The sequence below is a fragment of the Salvia splendens genome, chromosome 12, assembly GCF_004379255.2.
Source record: "Salvia splendens isolate huo1 chromosome 12, SspV2, whole genome shotgun sequence".
NCBI lineage: Eukaryota > Viridiplantae > Streptophyta > Magnoliopsida > Lamiales > Lamiaceae > Salvia > Salvia splendens.
Genome location: NC_056043.1, coordinates 29,009,469 through 29,028,341, shown reverse-complemented (window position 1 = coordinate 29,028,341; position 18,873 = coordinate 29,009,469). Strand labels below are relative to the sequence as shown.

At 35.2% G+C, this 18,873-nt stretch overlaps 4 protein-coding genes across 5 annotated transcripts; all 4 read right to left on the bottom strand.

The window, feature by feature from the left end:
• Positions 1 to 321: 321 nt before the first annotated feature.
• Positions 322 to 2,763, bottom strand: LOC121756905 (AP-2 complex subunit sigma). The gene is made up of 6 exons (XM_042152330.1): positions 2,639 to 2,763; positions 2,442 to 2,540; positions 2,292 to 2,342; positions 1,775 to 1,948; positions 921 to 980; positions 322 to 609 (listed from the first exon to the last, which is right to left on the bottom strand). The coding sequence occupies exons 1-6, from the start codon at positions 2,639 to 2,641 to the stop codon at positions 568 to 570; spliced, it is 429 nt and encodes a 142-aa protein (XP_042008264.1). The 5' UTR covers positions 2,642 to 2,763; the 3' UTR covers positions 322 to 567.
• A 1,980-nt stretch (positions 2,764 to 4,743) lies between these two features.
• Positions 4,744 to 8,036, bottom strand: LOC121759299 (tRNA (carboxymethyluridine(34)-5-O)-methyltransferase-like). Of its 2 annotated transcripts, none has more exons than XM_042154833.1 (3): positions 7,942 to 8,036; positions 5,699 to 6,913; positions 4,744 to 5,196 (listed from the first exon to the last, which is right to left on the bottom strand). In XM_042154833.1, exons 2-3 carry the CDS (start codon positions 6,874 to 6,876, stop codon positions 5,106 to 5,108), a joined length of 1,269 nt encoding a protein of 422 aa, XP_042010767.1. In that variant the 5' UTR covers positions 6,877 to 6,913; positions 7,942 to 8,036; the 3' UTR covers positions 4,744 to 5,105. The 2 variants fall into 2 exon arrangements, with proteins under 2 accessions (XP_042010767.1, XP_042010768.1); XM_042154834.1 differs by having other exon boundaries at positions 5,699 to 6,906; positions 7,942 to 8,030.
• Positions 8,037 to 9,631: 1,595 nt separating this feature from the next.
• On the bottom strand, positions 9,632 to 11,384 carry LOC121757060 (translationally-controlled tumor protein homolog). The gene is made up of 5 exons (XM_042152538.1): positions 11,235 to 11,384; positions 10,622 to 10,695; positions 10,354 to 10,482; positions 10,112 to 10,269; positions 9,632 to 9,893 (listed from the first exon to the last, which is right to left on the bottom strand). The coding sequence occupies exons 1-5, from the start codon at positions 11,260 to 11,262 to the stop codon at positions 9,776 to 9,778; spliced, it is 507 nt and encodes a 168-aa protein (XP_042008472.1). The 5' UTR covers positions 11,263 to 11,384; the 3' UTR covers positions 9,632 to 9,775.
• Positions 11,385 to 13,785: 2,401 nt separating this feature from the next.
• LOC121759500 (putative HVA22-like protein g) lies at positions 13,786 to 16,926 on the bottom strand. The gene is made up of 7 exons (XM_042155102.1): positions 16,752 to 16,926; positions 15,750 to 15,790; positions 15,556 to 15,654; positions 15,423 to 15,479; positions 15,264 to 15,327; positions 14,965 to 15,171; positions 13,786 to 14,490 (listed from the first exon to the last, which is right to left on the bottom strand). Exons 2-7 carry the CDS (start codon positions 15,779 to 15,781, stop codon positions 14,035 to 14,037), a joined length of 915 nt encoding a protein of 304 aa, XP_042011036.1. The 5' UTR covers positions 15,782 to 15,790; positions 16,752 to 16,926; the 3' UTR covers positions 13,786 to 14,034.
• Between the last annotated feature and the right edge of the window lie 1,947 nt (positions 16,927 to 18,873).

Below are 18,873 nucleotides of genomic sequence, written 5' to 3'. Positions count from 1 at the left end.
TGTTCCCTTGTTACCAATGGGAAATATTTTCATGAATATATACTTCATATTTTAAATTTAATGTGTTGGAGATGCGATTTTTTTGTGGAAAATATATACTCCATGTAGAGTCCATAAAGCAAGAAATTAGATTAATTCATAATAATAGCCTTATAAAAAAGTGTTAGGAAGAAATTTGTAAAATGTAATATGACAAACTTATATTCAATGAAATTAAAAAATTTCCTCCTTAACTTTCTTTAATTTTAATTTATGCATTATATTGTCTAATTAAATTTTATAAGTTGTGATCATCACTCAACATAGAAACAGAATTACAAATGGAAAAAAAAAACAGGAACTGCCATTATCCTTTTCAATTTCCTACAAAGCTCTTAATCAACAAGCATCCAAATAAAACTTACACAAATCAAGGATAATCGTCGGGGCATTCTTTACAAACAAGAAGTTAAATATCTGAAATGATAAATATATAACCCGATACAAGAGATGCAAGAGTCGGTTTTAGCTGAATACCAGTATTGAGTAACCCGATCGATAGACATCGTACGCGCTGCCTAGCAATCTTTAATCCAGCTTTTCCAATTCTCCCATTCTCTCGATGATTGCCTACAGTTTAGGTATAAGAAAATGAAATGAAGAAATTAGCAAGGAAGACTTCCATGGCATGAATGATAAACCATTCTCTAAGGAGAGGACATGGCAAATAATAGATTAATGCAGATTTAGCTACTGCAATTCATCTAATAACATTTAACTAACATTCATTTGTTTATATATCCAATGGAATCCACAACTGTTAGTTTAAAGTTGAGATGAGATTAAGGGTGGTTATATGTCATGCTCGCAAATAAAATTCCAAAATTGGAGTAACAATGTATACCTCTACTCAGCAATAAAAAAATATACGAGTATTATACCTTCTTGCTTGTTTCTTGGAGTTCCCCAGCAAGTATGAACTCATCTAGTATGAGGTATACCTGTACAGTGTAACGAATATTCATCAGGTGTGCGGCCAATGATATATGAATAAGTAAACATGATATTCTGAGTAATGCTCTGAAAAAAAATGCACAAAGCACCATCATAGAGCAAACGCAATCAAATGAACTAAATTAATACATCCATCCATGTTTTGAAGTGCGAAAATGCACAGATCATACAATCACTCTCAAGTAATAACCTACAAATAGTAGGTATCCAAAGACAGGTTTGCTAGTTACTTACACACACCCACACATGTTGTTTACATTGTTCCACTAAATTTAGCATTCGGATACATATGCATTAAAATGAAGAATAAAGAAAGGGGGAGGAAAACAAACAGCACACACACTGACACTAAAGCATTGACAGGCCAAATGTTCAATTATCCCGATCATGACTGAGACGAAATTTCTTAGAAATCTAAATACCAAAAGAATTAGAAATCAATCTCTGTTGGAAGCTGGCCAAGATAGTTGGTGGCGTAAATGTGTGAAACTAAGCTTGGGAATAGGTCCAATGGAAGATTTCCAGCTCAGGACGTAATAAGGCGCAAAACAAATACTTCAAAATATTGCTAACATTCAAGAATATATACAAAACAATATCAATATGTACCCTTGAATTAACAAAGCATACTAAAACATAATCCCAAACTTAAATGAAGATTAAACAGCTCAATTGTAGGTAATTAAGTTTCACTGCACAGTTTTATGAATATCAGACTATCCAACTGCCACGGTGAGCAAACAGTTGATCAGTAAAAGACATTGCCAAATGAGCAGCATACCTTGTGGAAATTAAATACGAGATCTAGCTCACACACATTGCTGAAAAAATGGTCCAGTATCTCCACAAATAAGTGAATGCTCTCCAAATAAGCCAATTCATTGTCTGTAATGTCTACACACAATGAGAAAAATAAACCAGCATATCGCCTGTAGATGACCTTGTGGGTTCGGAACTGCAATTAAAAATTTGGTCAGCAACACACCAAGCTTCTTTAAACACAACCAAGACTCTCGGTGAATAAAATTCCAAAAGGGGCGTTTACTTTTTGTGATAGGTTACACTAACATACTACATAGGATTGAATATTTGAAAATCATACAATCTCAAAATTGTTCATTTCATCGAAGTATATGTTAAATTAGCTTATGCTATCATCCAAAGTCAACACCTCATAAGAGTATAAGCAATGAAAAAGACAGAAAGAACTAAAAGAATGTAACTTTTTGACACCCTATTCACCTTTCAATCCCCCAACACACACACACACACAAACACAGATTGATAGATATTATCACCTCCACAAAATTGGTGAATTTGGGATCCCTATTGACAACCAAACGATGAACCTGCAACAGAAAAGCGAATAGGATTTTCAAGATTCGCACATACAAATACAGGAAGTTGAGAATTAAAATCAATTCAGAGATGAAGTTGGAGAAATTTACCTCGTACTCAACTTTATGCTTCTCTGATTCCTCGAGAGGAATGTAGTATTTGGCCAATCGGGTTTTCCCTTGCCTGTTCTGCAAGAGTATGAACCGGATCTGCGAGAAATAATCGACACAAATTCGTGATCCCGGAAATCAAACAAAAATTTGAATGATTAAAGATAGAAACAAATCCATGAGTAGAGAAGGTTTACCATATTTCAAGAATTGATGTGAGCTCCGCAACGAACAGTAACAAGATTTTGAAGTGGAGGGATTTTAATTGCTTGGTTGTTGATTTGGTCCGCGGTTCCCTATATTGACTAAAGTTGGAAAATTGTCTACAAATTCATCCATTTCAATTTCAATAATATTTGTTTGTTTTTATTGTTTACATTTTAAAATTAATTTTGTTTTAATTTAAAATATAATTGTCAATTAAATCATGAAATTTGGTCACTCTGATCTGTGTCATAATCTTTGAAATTTGAATATGTATGAAACGATGTGTTTCATTAAAATAAATATTTTTTTTATACATTCTTTTATTTTCTTATTTCTCTTCTTATTTTATTGAAATATTGTCAGTTTTAACATCGCCAAAAGACAACGATTCGTGCATGAATGGGAGAAAAATTGAATCTTCGTAATTTAATATTTTAATTTCAATGCTTATGGGACATACCGGAATTTGACAAAAGTTAATAGTTTAATTGGCTATTATCCCTTAATTTAATTATGCATTGTACCTATTTAATTGGAAATAATAGAATGAATTTTAAGTTTACTTGATCATCCTCCATATTAGATAAGGAAAATATAATGATCAATATTTCCTTACTACTATTTAAAAAAATACGCATCTCCAAAAGATAATGATCAATATCACATAATTACCTATTTTTGGTTTTATAATAAAAAATGAAACAATTTTAAAAAATAACACAAAGAAAATAATATAAAAAATAAAAGGAAAAAGAAAAATACCTTAATCATTATAACTATATTATGCAATTCCAATTTCAATAAAGAGAATGGTTTTATTTTTTATATATTTTTCCAATATTGAGACAAATGATTCCATATTTCCATTGTTACTAATTGATGATTTATACCTCATGATAATTTGTTTTAGAAAATTTCACATATTTCTTAATTTGGACGAAATTGACGTTGTGTCAATTGGAAAATATTATGTGGACAGAACTACGTTGTCCAATAACCTAAAAAAATGACATCGCGTTAATAAGATTGTTTTGATGTCCATTTTCTTTTCTTTGCCTTTGCTTTTCTCCCTTTTTTTACTTCATCACATATGCCTCTATATCTCTCCCACTTCCGTTTCTTCTACATCGATATGTTGGTTGGTCAAGCTAGAGAGCACATGAGAGATAGGTGTGAGGTAGCCCACAGTGACAATTCGCAAACCAAACTTGTGCTTCCATTTACATATTAACAACCTCAAAAACAAGAAAAAAAAGTACCGAAAGAGAAGATGCATGGAGTAACAAATTAAATTCCAGATGGCTCCTGCGAAGACTTGTTTAAGAACTCTATGCAATCTGCAATGGCTTCATTCTTGTGTGAATTGGAGGAGAAATAATAGGAGCTGCTGCATGAAGTTTTCGGGGTCTCCACCGCCCCATCAAACGACCTTGAAGGGGCAGGGAAGATAGTGAACCCCCTTATAATCTTGCGAAAACGGCCCAACGACATTTTCATGTTTGCTAAATTGCGAATCACGATTTTAGAATTTTGAGATGGATGGGAGTCCTATTTATGGAAGCATAAAAAGGTGTGGGGAAGTAGTATTGATTTTGTGATGATTTATTTTTGTGAAAAAGAGTTTAGTTGTTGCATAGTATATGTGAAAGAGGACAGGTTGATGCTTATTTAGAAGAAGAAAAGCACTTATCCAACCATGTGAACACATCATTCTGTAGCTGCTTTTGCTTAAATAAGTGTAGGTTTTAGTATTCAAATATGTGTTGGATTATCATGATTATATCAATAATTTTAATCAATTTTTGGAAATCGACACCAGCTATTGCTAGGTGTGTATGTTGGAAATATGTAGTACATATGTTATACATACAACATTGGCCACAATTGACATATAATCCTTCATAAATTATCGTTATGACTAATGATCATCAATATGAAAGTCTAAATGGTGTAGGAATAAAATCTACCAAAATATGACTGTACATGTAAGTAATTTGTAAATATCATGATCTTGATCATGACAACTATTCTAATGAAATGTATGTAGCATGTCACTTTAGTACTTGATCAGACTAATTCAGCGGTGGATGCACACTAGAAAAAGGAGTATCTTTTATAGCAAATTGAATCTTTACAACCACAGTAAAAACACAGACAAGGAAAATTTTCCTTAAATGTTGTGTGTCATCGTATATAATAACGACTACGGTCCAGCGACAACAATAACAAGCACAGACAATGGAGCAACAACACAGCTGAAGAAATCACAAATCCAAATTCCGAGCACTGCTGGTCTTATACCTCGTTGGAGTGTAGTCGTGGGCCTGGTCTAGAATCATCCGAACAATAAATATCTTGTAAAACCAAATTTTGTCAGAGGACAAATTCTCCCGGGCTGCAAGATCACCTACTCCAATACTTGCTGGTAACAAGACTCATTGGTAGAAGATATTAAACTCATGATGAAGTTTTCTCAAGGATAATGCACCAGTTTGATTTGTCATAAAATCTGTCCACGATGACAGCACCTTCGACATTGCTGGCCAACCTGCAAACAAATATTCAAGACAGTATCAAGGCACCGCAAGTAGCAAGATATTGACTAGCGTGGGGTCAGAATAGTTATGTGAAGCTCTCAAGGCAAAGTTACTAAACTGAGACAAACACCATAGCCTAAGTTCTGTCATCGGTACTTCAGGCCTCAGCACTCAATTAACCAATGAAATGATACTATCGATATACTATAAGAATGAAATTACGATTATACACCAGTTAGCAAGTTAAGTTCGGTCGTTGTCATTGCAAAACATAAGTTCCTCGCCAATGGAAAGCGGCCTTTTTCCCAAGAATAGTTTGAACTCGAGGGTTCAGTTCATATTTGTCATTACCAGCAATATCACCAATCAAGGTTTTCAAAGAGATCTATAGCAGAGATTTAGAACTTCTACTACAACTCACAAAAGGTTAGCTCAAATTATTCTAATTATGATTAGAAACAGTAATACTATACACCTGTATCATGTTAATGTATTATTAAAAGAATGCCTCACCTTTCAAGTTCACCTTCACTGAAAACATGATAATATCTGTCGTACACAACTGCACCCTTCTTATCATCTTTCCGTGCAAAACCATTAGATACAGCATTTGAAGAAGCTCCACTTACTTCGGCTCGATGATAAGGCAAGTGCCATGGCACAAAATATTCTTGCTGACATAGACTACTCTTTTTAACTGTAGAATCTAACGAAAGAGGCCCTTCACTGGAGTTTGTGTGCTTGATTTCATAAGATCTTTCATCCTCAGACTCTTTACATAAGCATATCGACTGCTCCCCAGACACACTTTCCTCAGTTTCTGAGATGCTCTCCAGATGAATTGAAGGTGAAGGGCTGCGTGTTAGATCACTACAGCTCGGGTACTTGATATCAGTGGATCTTACATCTTCGGACTCTTTAGGTAAATACATAGACTGCTCTGCAGAAACACTTTCCTCAGTTTCTGAGATGCTTTCTAGCGAAACTGAAGATGAAGGGCTACGCGTTCGAGGGCTACCAGGTCCGATCCATTCTTCGACGTATTTTGGACTAAGGGGAGTCCATTTCTTAATCAATGAGTTATCTTCCTGTTCCCTAGCCCAAACTGTGATTAAAATAAGACCACCTTTTTTCACAATACGAATCAATTCTTCGACAGCTTTCTTTCTCCTACTTTCTGAGCTCAAGTGATGCAAGACTGCAATAGAGATTGCAGCATCACCATAACCAGTTCGGTAAGGAAGATTCACTGCATCAGCAACCAAAACTTCATTCCCTTTATCCGAACATATACTGATAAGGGGTGCACTGATATCACAACCGATGAAATAACAATTCTGATTCAACCCCAAATACTTCCCATTGCCACACCCTGCATCTAAAATGAGAGATCCTGAGGGCAGAGCGTTCAAGAACCCTTGGACCTTGGGCCATTTTGCAAACCGGGTAGAACTAAAGTGGGGAGCAATTGCATCATAAACACGATGAACATACTTCTTCTCTATTTCGGGTGTAACCTGGACTTTGGAGGACAAACTTTTCTTGTTGTTCCCTGCAACTATAGGGGGTAAAACAGGAAATCCTTCCGAACCTAATGAATCATCTATGTTTTCTCCTTTCATGGTGCATACACTTTTCAAGGAAGACTCAACTTTTACAATGCTAAATCCCCTTCTAACAGCAAAGATCATCAGAAAATGCCATCACAAGCAGGAACGAGTCTGCAAACTAACAATCAATAAAGTAAAATGGAGCTTTTCATTTGCCTATACATATACTTCTATGATGGTATGTATCACTACTACAATTTACTGATAGAAATCACCAGAAAGACAACAATTTACAATGGACTATTAAAATTAGTATATTTCAGAGAAGAACAAACCCATTTGAGAAATTGCAGTATATGCGCATGAATATTTTCAAAAAAGAGAATTTTTTACACAATAAAACCCCTCTTGTTTTGAGGGGCGTATAATGGCCCACCCCATCCAGATTGGAAGATATTCATTGTATTGAATGACTTAATTTTTGTTGTATGTTGAGAAGAGAGAAGAAGAATGAATAAAATCACCAGAAAAGCACATGAAAGATGGTGAGGAAGAATGAAGAACAAATGCAGATTGGAAGGAGAACCTTTTACAAAAAGGGGAAGAAGAAGACAGCGGCGCGTGTTTTAGGTTTCAGTTAATTGGGCTTTTCATGAATGAGTTTTGAAGTTGGAAATCCAATTAGACCATCTCCAATGGTACACTAAAACCTAAAATAGGTTTTGAGTAAAAAGTACCTATCTTTAGGTTTATACTAAACCAAAACCAAAAACTTTTTCAAATTTTGTGAGTAAAAAAGGCATAATATAGAGAATATTCTTTTAAGTTTGAGTTTAGTGTAAATGATTGGAGTAAAACCATATTTGATGTTACATTTACACTAAAATGGGTTCAAATTTAGTCTACATGGTTGGAGATGCTCTTAAAACAGTAGAAAACCAATTTTAACACTCCAATTTCAGCTCCATGGTATCAACACCAAACTCCTAGCTATATAGATACGAGGTCTCCGTCTATATAAGCACACCAATTTAGAAACTAATCTTAATCAAGAAGCAGATGAACAGTAAGGTTTTTTAATATTACTCCATAAAAAATCAATCTTGAAGCAATCGGTATCCAAACAAATAGGTAAGCTAGTATACAACAGTGGGAATCCGGTTGAAAGTGTAATAAATTTAATTGAAAAGCTACGAAAGGACTTACGAATTCGAGCAACAGTAGATTGAAGACGACGAAGAAGAAAGCGACGTTAGGTAGATGGGAGGTTGAAAGCAATGAAAACCAGTGTCCAACCAAACCTAACCTTAATTAACCCAAACAATTACAAATATAATATAAATGGGCTTTGCTACCTCCCAATTTAGATTGGATTACGCTACGGGCCTTAATCCTCATCTCGCTTATTAAAACTTATTAGAAATGGGTCACTCACCCCTTAAAAGGCTTCATAAGGGGAGGGTTATCCACACTTATATAGATTAAATGGGATCTTCACCAAGTCGATGTGGGACAGAATTTAGAGGATTTAACACGCCCCCTCACGTGTGGGCCGGAAAGGACATCGGTCTTCCATCACGTGGGTAGGCAATGCAAGAGAAACCATCATCGATGTGGGCCGGAAAGGACATCGGTCTTCCACTCGTGAGGTAGATAAGAGATAAAGAGAGAACCATCATCGACTTGAGCCCGCTCTGATACCGTATTAGAAATGGGCCACTCACCCCTTAAAAGGCCTCATAAGGGGGAGGGTTATCCACACTTATATAGATTAGATGGGATCTTCACCAAGTCGATGTGGGACAGAATTTAGAGGATTTAACAAAACTAATCAATCATTCTTCGCGCCGAATTTATTCTCATTTTAGGATGTCCTTAAAAATTGATTAATTTTATTTTAAAGAATTTTTTTTCTGTAAGGTGAGTCTTATTCTCCACTAATAATACTTTAATCATTTTTTATACTATTTATCTCTTACTTTACCAATTGTGCATTAAAAATTATATCTTTTCAAATGTTCTCTATTTTTTAAGGGATGTAAGGAGTATTATGGAGTCCTAAATTTATAGTTCGGTCTATTGAACTCCCTTTTTATTCTATATCAATTAATTAGCAATCCCAACTAATTTATATATGACTGGATAACCCTCCTTCTTATTAGGTCTTTTAAGGGTGGACGACTAATTTGTAACAAAGTATCAGACCGGATCTAAGTCGATGATGTGTTTTTTGTTGCAAGTGTTTAAGTGTGAACCAACCCACATATTGGGGGGCATATTGAATCCCCTTATCATCCCACATGGACAATTTGGTGATTCTAACTCCAGATGAACCTTACCCCTTATAAGACTTTGTAATGGATTGAATGGCTTATTTCTAACATGATGTCTAACTAATTAGGTACTACTCCCTCCGTCCCAAGGTAGATGTCACACTTTCCTTTTTAGTTTGTCCCACAAAAGATGTCACATTTCTCCATTTTGAAAAAGTTCCCTCTCACATCAATTATAAAATTATATTTTCTCTCACCACTTAACACACAAAATAACATCTCCTAAAATTCTGTGCTTATCTCTCAAGTGTAACATCTACCTCGGGACAGAGCTATAAAACTGCATAGATAGCTTGCTTATCGCTTGTTCACGTTGTTGTCTTATTAAAAATAATTGATAATTACTCAACCTGTTTATATAAATATTTATGTGCGGAATATTGTGATTTAGTTAGTCAATTGTTATAAAAACACGTAATATCCTAGGGATTACAGAAAACTCTATAAACTAATTTTATATATACTCCACTAGTTAATTTGATCATCGCAACTTCAAAAGATGGTGTAGAATCATTATGCAAAAAGAAAAACAAAGATGCCTGCACAAATGGAAGCTAATAGTATTAACCCTAAACGAAAAAAATAAGCAATAGATAATCCAGACGAATTCGAATGTCACACAGAGTGAGTACAGAGAAAAATGGCAGCACACATTTAAATATATGGTTATAAGAAACATTTTGGCAAGTGAGCAGTTTTGCAGCCACTCAACACTTGATTTCCTTCAAACCATGGCCAAAGTATAAAAATGTTGGATCAGTTGCACCTTCCTTGTAGTAAGCAAACACCAACGAGCTATCATCGGCCATGCTCTCTCCGACAAAACTAAGACCACAGGAAAAAAAAGTATACACGATTGTCATTTTAGAATGAACCTAGTAACCTATAAAAGTAAAACCAAAGACAGAAATTGAACAACGGTTTGCTTCTTAACATGGAGATTAAGTCATATTTATAAATGCATAGATGTAAACATTACAATGAAAACATAATTATACAAGTATAAGGAGCGGAAAACAGAGGCAGAGAGCTGAGATTCTTACAATTGGAGATCTTTGAGTTTAGAGACGAGATATTTGGTTGCCCCCTCAATGGACTTCTTAAACTCCTCTTGCTTCTCAGCATCAAGCTTGGGCGTCAACACCTTGATATACTTCTTGATATATCCAATGAATTGCTTCTTGTCGAAAGGAGGTTGCTCCTGTAAATGAATATGATCAGACCATGAACTCCAAAAATTCATTTTCAAGGTGAATAACACATCAAAGTAGAAATAGCAAAAAACCTGCAGCCTAAAGGTGTCGACAATGTCAACCACTTTGACAGCCTGGTCATCAACTCCTTCATCCTCCCCACCACCTTCGGCCGAAGGATTTGCTCCAATGTCAACATCAACAGCTCCGGTGACCACCCACTGCGATGCATAAGAACATTCACAAAATGAGGATAAGATCTCTAGTAATCATGTAAGAGAAACGAAACAAACTAGCAGATAAATAATGACATTAAAACCACAAACACTACACTTGTTGAAAGAAAGTGGAAAGTCCAACCTTTCCCTCAACTTCCCATAGAGCTCCATTCTCGATTTCCTTATACGGGAAAGAGTCGGAGAGGAGTTCATCACCTATAAACACAAGAGTCATATGTACTATTTCTTAGAGAAACTTGATATCCACAGCAAATTCAACAAGCAAGAGCTAAAAATGTATGGACTTAAAACAACTTAAAGCAACCCCAACACGAAATAAATCTTAATTACAGTAATTAGTAAATACTATCATATTCTGAATCCAAAAATCACAATTTATTCCCTAAACTAGAAGGCACCAGCGTAATTCACATTTCAATTAAACCCAAACCAAATAATAAAAGGCCAAAATACTAAACCTTGGGCAAAACACAAATCTCGGAGTCGGAACTAATATGCAGCAGAAAGGTCTAATTTTATAAAAATAAACCACAAAGCAGCCTTAAAAAACTCACAAACAACAAAATTCAATTAAATCAGAATCAGAACCTATAGATCAATCAACCAACGATCAAAACCTACGAAAATATAAAAATCCAGCACGAGCATTTTGAAGCATAACCACGTGAAAAATAAACACGAAAATTCAAATTCCAGTTGTGACAATACATAACAAAGGAGACAGAGAGCTGTACCGGTGAGCAAATCTTGATAAACCAACATGATTGCAGCTCTCAATCAAGGGAGTCTAGAAAGAGAGACTGAAACGGAAACAAGAATTAGTCGAGAGAGTTTATATATGGAGAGTTTTTGTCTCTGGGTCCAAAACTTATCTCATATTACATAAACAGATACATGAATTATCTTTTATTTACGTTTGCATAACAATTTATAATATAAGTTGCAGGGGGTTGAAATAGAAATAAATATACTAATATTTAATCAATTTTACTACTATTTAGATTATTAAGATTACGATAATTTCATCATTTTGTTACATGGATACGTGATGGTGGTGGGCTTGAATTTAATAAGTGACAAAAATGTCATTCTTTTGAATTCGTAAATGTTGAATATCAAGGGAGTACAATTTAGGGACATGTGATGATTTTTAAATGAATAAATTTTGTTGTATTGCATTAGTATTTCTTAATGGGTTCTAATTTATGGGTTTGCAAAATTGTTGTGTTCATTTTTGCATACGCTTTTATGTATTTATCGTCCATTACTTTGATACTCATGGATTAAAATTGTTCACATATTTTAAAGTTTGCTATGTTTTCATTATTATGCCCTGTTATTTCGTTTTCATTGAAAACAATATTTATACGAATTACAAAATATGGTTCATACATGGCCAAATCTAAATTACCGCTACAAAATGCAATTCATATAAAATCATAATGCAAATATTACCAATACGAAATGTAGTTTATATGAAATTTAAAATAAAAGTTGGCAAAATCCCGAATAAAGTTATATTGAGGGTCAAGTCGGTTTAAAAGATTAGTCATGATTGAATACGCATTAGCAAAAGCACGTTAGACCTAGGAGGGCCATGACTTATATCATAAACTCTTTGAAATATTACAAAATTTTAAAACACTTTATAAACTATAAAAAATTGTAATGGAGTTTTCTAAAATAAATTTAGCCATTGACGCCAATCCGTCCGATACTTTATAATAGGGCGGGTAAACGATCGGTTAACCATAAAAATTGGTCAAAAAGCTAACCGGAACCGACCCGATCTCTAGTTCGGTTACTTAAATAATCAACTTGGTTAAAACCAGTTGGTTTTCGATTATAACCGAAATAACTGAATGATTATTATATTATTATTCGTATATCCTAGTAATGCATAAATTTGTTTAGGCACTTCAAAAGTTTAAACTTTAAATGATCTAAAAACTTTTCTACGATAATTGAGTGAAGGGATATCTTTTTTTTAAATACTATTAGGCACTTATTGACTTTGAGAAATCTTATTTTTAAAATGATGTTTAGGCATTTTATTGACTTTGAGATATTATAAATGATAGTGACACAAATTAAAATAGATATTTGACAAAATTTGGAAGTAAATTACATTTTCTTCTATTGTGACGCCACACAAAGCAGTGCAGAATCAATGTAATATCGATAAGAAATTTTAAAAGTATAAAAATATTAAAGAAGTTCATTAATTAAAAATATAATTGAAAATTAAAATTGAATTTATTTTCGGTAATCAATTATAACCAATAACCGACTTCAAGAAAAATGTCAAACAGGTACCAATCCGAACACCATGAATTTCGGTTATCGAATAACCGAGAACCGTTTATCCACCCAACTTTATATAATTGGTTTGACGTACAACTAACTATAGCTTGTCCAAAAATTTCAAAAGACCTTGCAAACATATTCCCTACCCATTTCCATAAATTAATCTCTTTTCAGCAAAAGGCAGCAATAAAAGTATGTCGAGCACAAATAATAGATAAATTGATTTGTTTATTGTCTTTAATTAAGGTTCACCCTTTAAAATTAAGGTCAGAATCTTTTGAGTGGAAAAGGAGCATCTCACGTGGATAAAGATATCTTGATTGCGCACTGTCTTAGTCTTCACGACTTTTTTTTAGCATATATATTCGTCACAAAAAATTATAAACAATAAAGAAAAAAAAAGATTAAGCCATAAATATAGTTTACAAATTTGAATGTATAATTGATAAAGAAAAAAAAAGATTAAGCCATAAATATAGTTTACAAAAAAAGTGTTACTAAAAAGTAGGTTTCATATTATTAGTAGTATAGTGTAACTGTACAAGTTTTAAATAAAATGATGTATGCTGATAATGGTTGATTAACTCCAAAATTAAAAGATTCATACTTTTTAGCGACAAATGGAGTATTAATGATTTAATTATATTTAAAAAGTAGTTACACTAATTGAACAATCTTCTTTTAGTACTATTGTATCATGAAATTAAATGTCAAATCAATTGTTAAAATTGTCGAACAAAATGAATAAAGGAAAGAATAGCATTTCTTCTTCGCCAAATAGATTGAGGGTTTGAATCCCTACATGAATAATGAAGATACTTCCGTCCAAAAAAATAGAGTAATTTTCAAGCTTTTTTTCCTTTACAAAGAGTGTTCAATAATGGTTTATACTTTGCATTGTTTATCGAAGCCAATATTTCCTAATGAATATAGAGGAACATTCCTATTTAGTTTTGGCATTGGTACCACACTCACTCATCATCCTCAATTTACCAATCCATCATACCATGTATACAATATATTGTTACCACTACTATACTGCAATACAAATAATAAAATAAAATATCGAGCTAAAAGAAGCCACCAGAAGACTTATCATCATATACTAATCACCAAAATGTATGTTAGTAATGCAACTATAGCAAGAAGAAAATGAAGAAATCTATGTTACCTAGTCACTATTATGCATTTATCACCCGCAACCTAAGAGCATGCAGACTACAATGCTCAGCGTTTTGATGCAGCAGCACGTGTTTTCCTAGATCTCGATTTCGGCGATCCTAAGGCTTCTTCTGATACAACAGTCTCTTGTATTGTAGGAGGTGTAGTCTCACTCACAGAATCGATCTGCATTGCCTCTTCTTTAGAGGAACTCGACGCCACAAGGGCTTGACTCGGTGTTACTTTTGGACCTTTTGAGACTGCTGGAGCAGTAGCTGCTTTTGGTCCTTTGGAGACTGCTGGAGCAGGAGCTGCTTTTGGTCCTTTGGAGACTACCGGAGCAGGAGCTGCTTTTGGTTCGCCCGAAGATTCTGCAGCATCTATTGCATCCTCTTCTTGCTCGCTTGAAGATGTAGAGGAAGCCGGAGAAGAGAGCTGTTCATTTTGGGGTTGTGTCGTGACATCTGCTACACGAGTTGGTGGTGTAGTGGGTTTCAGGACTTTGGATTCCTGCTGTGAAGGCTACAACATGAAATAAGAAACCTTTATCTTCTATAAAATGATATCCGGAGAGAGGAGAAATAAATACTTTTGGCTCATTGTGTCATTGACGGTTATACACTGAGTTTTGATCAAACATCAGCATAGGCAAGTAGATGTTTGCCATATAACAACATTGGTTTCAGAGTCACTGAACTAATGTCTAAAAGCAAAATGTGCTAACCGTGTAAGCTGGCACCAAAATGCATACAAGGTTTTTAAAGAGTTAATATAGAGTGATTATGTGCATGTTTTTGCCTTACGAAAAAAGGAAATGGCATCAGCAAGAGATGGAAGAGTGCACCCTGCTTGACACAACTACAAGTTTTTATGCTTAAGAGGTGCATCACCAAATTAGAAACCAACTTATTAGTATCAGTGTAACTAATGCGAACTACTGCAAACAGAACACATCATACTCATAGTTTTCATCCCAATGCTGCAAAGATATTGTACCTGAGCTGATCGTTTGGGGGTTGATTGTGCAGCAACAAACTGCAAAATATCAAAAACTCTGGTCTGGGCATAACTTGCCGACTTTTGCCAGTACATAAATGCCAAGTCCCCTGCTCTTGTCTTCATTTCTAACAAACTACGATCAATTTCTGTCTCATGCTTTGCAACATAAGGCCGAAAGAACGAATCATAAACATATGTTGTTCCCTGGATTGATATGGAAAGGGAAATGGCCAATGAGAAAAAAATAATAATAAACAACTCGAGTTGGAGATGAATTAGTAGATGGCACTGCATACCTTAGTTTTAGGATACCACAGATATATAAAGAAGGCTAACTTAGCTTCACCATACATGGGAACCCTGCAAGATGCAAATCAAGATTATTAACAAAAATCATCCCCCTCACCAGAAAATGAGATAATAACAAGTCAGTGTCTAAAGCACAAAAGTTCTACCAGCCAATAAATGTATCACCAATTCTTTCAAATACTGTCAAGCCCGCCACTAAGACCCTGCAACATTGAAAATGGGTTACAAGAAATAACTGGAACAAAAGCACTAATATGGTAAATCAAGAGTGAAGTGTACCAGTATTGGCACCAAAAGCGAAGTTGCTCGATGTCAGGCTTATTCAGTTCCATAGATTTATAGCATTCATACGCAGGGTATGCATACCCAAGAACCATCCTATCATGAAGGTAAAATGAAATTAAGATACTCCTTTGGCAAAAATGAAAGGAAACACAACTGTTCATAAACTAGAAACTGGATATGATACATACACAAGTCCTCTAGTGAAAAGAGATCCAATCATTTTTCCACTCTGAAAAAAAGGAAAAGATGTTAGGGTTTTAAGGACAGCAAACTAACTAAAAAAGCTCATAAAATTTAAGTCGATGTATATTCAGCATTGAATTTGGAATGTGCAGTTTATTTCACACTGTTTTTACACTTTCAAACACTACTTTGTGATGCCAAACTAGAGAACTTAAGTTGAACTCACGTAGGTTCATTGTGTTCATTCCTAAGTAAATTGCAGAGAGAAAAACCTCACTTGCAATAATCCTAGATGAAACACAAAGAAATGCACATATAAAATGTATATGCTATAAGAGTCATGCATCAATTTCTTTCACATTATCAGAATTGAAGTACAAAAGCAAATAAAATCAAATTCAAGTGTTTTCTCTCATCCACTTCGGCAATAAACAACAAGATCTCAGAAGCATTACAATAACAAATATTCAAGGATTTTGTTCCTGCGCTAACTTCTTTGTCTGTCTTTCTCCTCATCTCCAAATCATTCAACACTGAGATATAACTGAAATCCAAACACTGTACTTCGCCAATGTGATTGGAAATTGATTCTTATGTTCTCAATCAAATTCAGTGACGCGTTACACTAGTACATTGTATCAAATTTTACCAAATTCACGATTACCACTTCGCCATTGAAGATCTCAAGGTAGAAACACACACGCGAGAGCGCGCATACACACTCAATTAAGCAAAATTACACTTATTCCGATAAATATAAAAAGCAGTACAATAGTAATATCAAACACCTAATGCTGCATCTTAACATATATGCCTCCACTCTCACTCTCACGGAACCGCAATCAAATTTGCCGACATAAAAATTACAATCATAAACACAATATGAAAAATGCCTTAGCAAATTTCAATTATAACACTAGAAAAAAAAAGGAAGAGAATAAAAATATAAAAAGGAAAAAGAGTGACGAGAAATGTGATTGAAATCGGAATTGTGCGCATTCCGCTACCTGAATGCGGCAAATACTCCAAAGGAAAAAGAGATAGGAAACGACCGTTGAAGGCGGCGGAGAGAGATTACTGCCGATATTTGAAGAAATTTCAAAGATTTGCTCTGCCGCAGACGACGGCGAACCGTTGCCAGATTTTTTTGGACGTCGTTTCAAAATTTTGCAATTAACTGGACTTCACTTCTATTTCTGTGTTCTAGTCGAAGAGAGGGGGAGAATTAATGTGCGGCAAGGAGCACGATCTTACCATGGGCTCAGCATTTGTGACCGTTGATATTAAGTTGGTTGTTAGTTGACATCAATTTTTCTGAAATATCATATTTACCCTTGAGGTTTAACTTTTACTAAATTTATGCCTTTTAATTTTCTGTACATTAATAAGGCCCAAAATTTTTGCATCAATCTTTTCTTATTGTAATGTTTGGATATTTCTTGCAATAGTATTTCAATCTTATAACTTTAGAAAAAAAGAGTATTTTATTACTATAGTAAAGATAAAAAAAAAGTAGGCACGTTACTTCACTACATATAATAACTTCAATATAACTGTTGAATGCGGCCGTGACATGAATGAGTGTGGAATGAGTACGTGGCTCGTTCAGCCAGCTCACCAAGTCGAGGCTGCATGGATAGATGCGTTGCATGGGATTGAAGCTAAAGGAGAGAGCAGAGTTAGTTAGCAACGAACTAACTTCCAAGGCTTGCTTTTCAGCTTGATATAAAGAGAGGTAGTTTCCTCATTTAGAAGTGGCGTGTATCTTGTAGAAATCAGAGAGAGTGTGAGTATAGAAGGAAGAAAAACGTGTGTGTGTGAATCATCATTGTAGAGTGGAATAGCTCTTGTGAGGTTTTTCATCTTCTTGTTTCCATCTCTGTGTAATCTCCGAGAGAGTGATAGCAATAAACATCTCATCCCTTTCCGTCGACGTAGGCAAATTGCCGAACCACGTAAACCCGTGTGTTGATTGTGTTCTTGCTCTCAAACTCATCGTTCATCGTTCCAAAACCCCAACAAGTGGCGCCGTCTGTGGGAATCGAAGGCGAAGGATAGATCGATGGCGATGGCGCGTATTGAAACGGAGAAATTCAATGGAAGAAATGATTTTGGTCTATGGCGAATCAAGATGAAGGCCCTGCTCATTCATCAAGGGCTCGATGAGGCTCTGGATGCGACTGATTCAGATGAGAAGCCGGATGCGAAGAAGCTTGAGATGCTGAAGAAAGCTCGAAGTGTGATCATCTTGAATCTGGATGACAAAGTTCTTCGAGAGGTCGCGAGGGAGGAGTCTGGAGCTGGAATTTGGAAGAAATTGGAGGAGCTATACATGGCCAAGTCGTTGGCAAACAGGTTATATCTTAAGCAACGCCTGTATTCTTTCAAATTCAGTGATGATAAGGCCATAGGAGATCAGTTAGACCAGTTTAACAAAATAGTCGATGATCTTGAAAATGTGGATGCCAAGCTGGGGGAAGAAGATAAGGCTATTGCATTGCTCAATGTCCTTCCCAAATCTTTTGAGCAGCTGCGGGACGCTATGTTGTATGGAAGAGAGAAGACTATCAGTTTGGTGGAAGTTCAATCGGCATTAAAGTCAAAGGATCTGCAGAGATCAGGGAACAGCCACAACGACACATCTGCAGAAATCTTGAATGTCAAGAAGTTCAAGGGAAAGTCCAAGCCAAAGATTGAGGGGTGGAAGAATTCCCTAGATAAAGGGAAATGGGATAAGAAGGAAACCCGAAGCTGTTTTTACTGTAAGAAACCGGGTCATGTCAAGAAGAATTGTTTCTCATAGAAGAAGAAACAATCGGCAGAGGGCAATGGTCAAGGCTCTACTGATATTGTTCAAGAAGAAGAGCAAATGCAGATAATGAACATTGTAGAAGGTGAGATGGGGGAAAGCTGGATTGTTGATTCAGGTTGCAGTTTCCACATCTGTTCACACAAGAATTGGTTTGAGACATTTGAACCATCACAAGGTTCTGTTACTCTGGAGAATAACCAGATATGTTCCATCAGAGGCATAGGTGACATCAAGATGAGGTTGAGGGATGGATCCACCATCAAATTGACACAAGTCAGATTTATACCACAGATAAAAAGGAATCTGGTATCTCTAGG

Excerpts from the sequence above, each read along its gene's own strand:
- LOC121756905 (XM_042152330.1), bottom strand. Across the intron at positions 1,949-2,291 it reads AATTCACCAATTTTGTGGAG|TTCCGAACCCACAAGGTCAT; the intron begins GTGATAATATCT and ends TTTTAATTGCAG. Across the intron at positions 610-920 it reads TCCAAGAAACAAGCAAGAAG|GCAATCATCGAGAGAATGGG; the intron begins GTATAATACTCG and ends CCTAAACTGTAG.
- LOC121759299 (XM_042154833.1), bottom strand. The coding sequence starts at position 6,876 with ATGATCTTTGCTGTTAGAAGGGGATTTAGCATTGTAAAAGTTGAGTCT. Across the intron at positions 5,197-5,698 it reads AGTGAAGGTGAACTTGAAAG|GTTGGCCAGCAATGTCGAAG; the intron begins GTGAGGCATTCT and ends ATTTGTTTGCAG.
- LOC121757060 (XM_042152538.1), bottom strand. The coding sequence starts at position 11,262 with ATGTTGGTTTATCAAGATTTGCTCACCG. Across the intron at positions 10,696-11,234 it reads TTATCAAGATTTGCTCACCG|GTGATGAACTCCTCTCCGAC; the intron begins GTACAGCTCTCT and ends TTGTGTTTATAG. Across the intron at positions 9,894-10,111 it reads AAACTCAAAGATCTCCAATT|TTTTGTCGGAGAGAGCATGG; the intron begins GTAAGAATCTCA and ends CTGTGGTCTTAG.
- LOC121759500 (XM_042155102.1), bottom strand. The coding sequence starts at position 15,781 with ATGATTGGATCTCTTTTCACTAGAGGACTTGT. Across the intron at positions 15,655-15,749 it reads CTTTTCACTAGAGGACTTGT|GATGGTTCTTGGGTATGCAT; the intron begins GTATGTATCATA and ends CCTTCATGATAG. Across the intron at positions 15,172-15,263 it reads TGTGGTATCCTAAAACTAAG|GGAACAACATATGTTTATGA; the intron begins GTATGCAGTGCC and ends ATATCAATCCAG.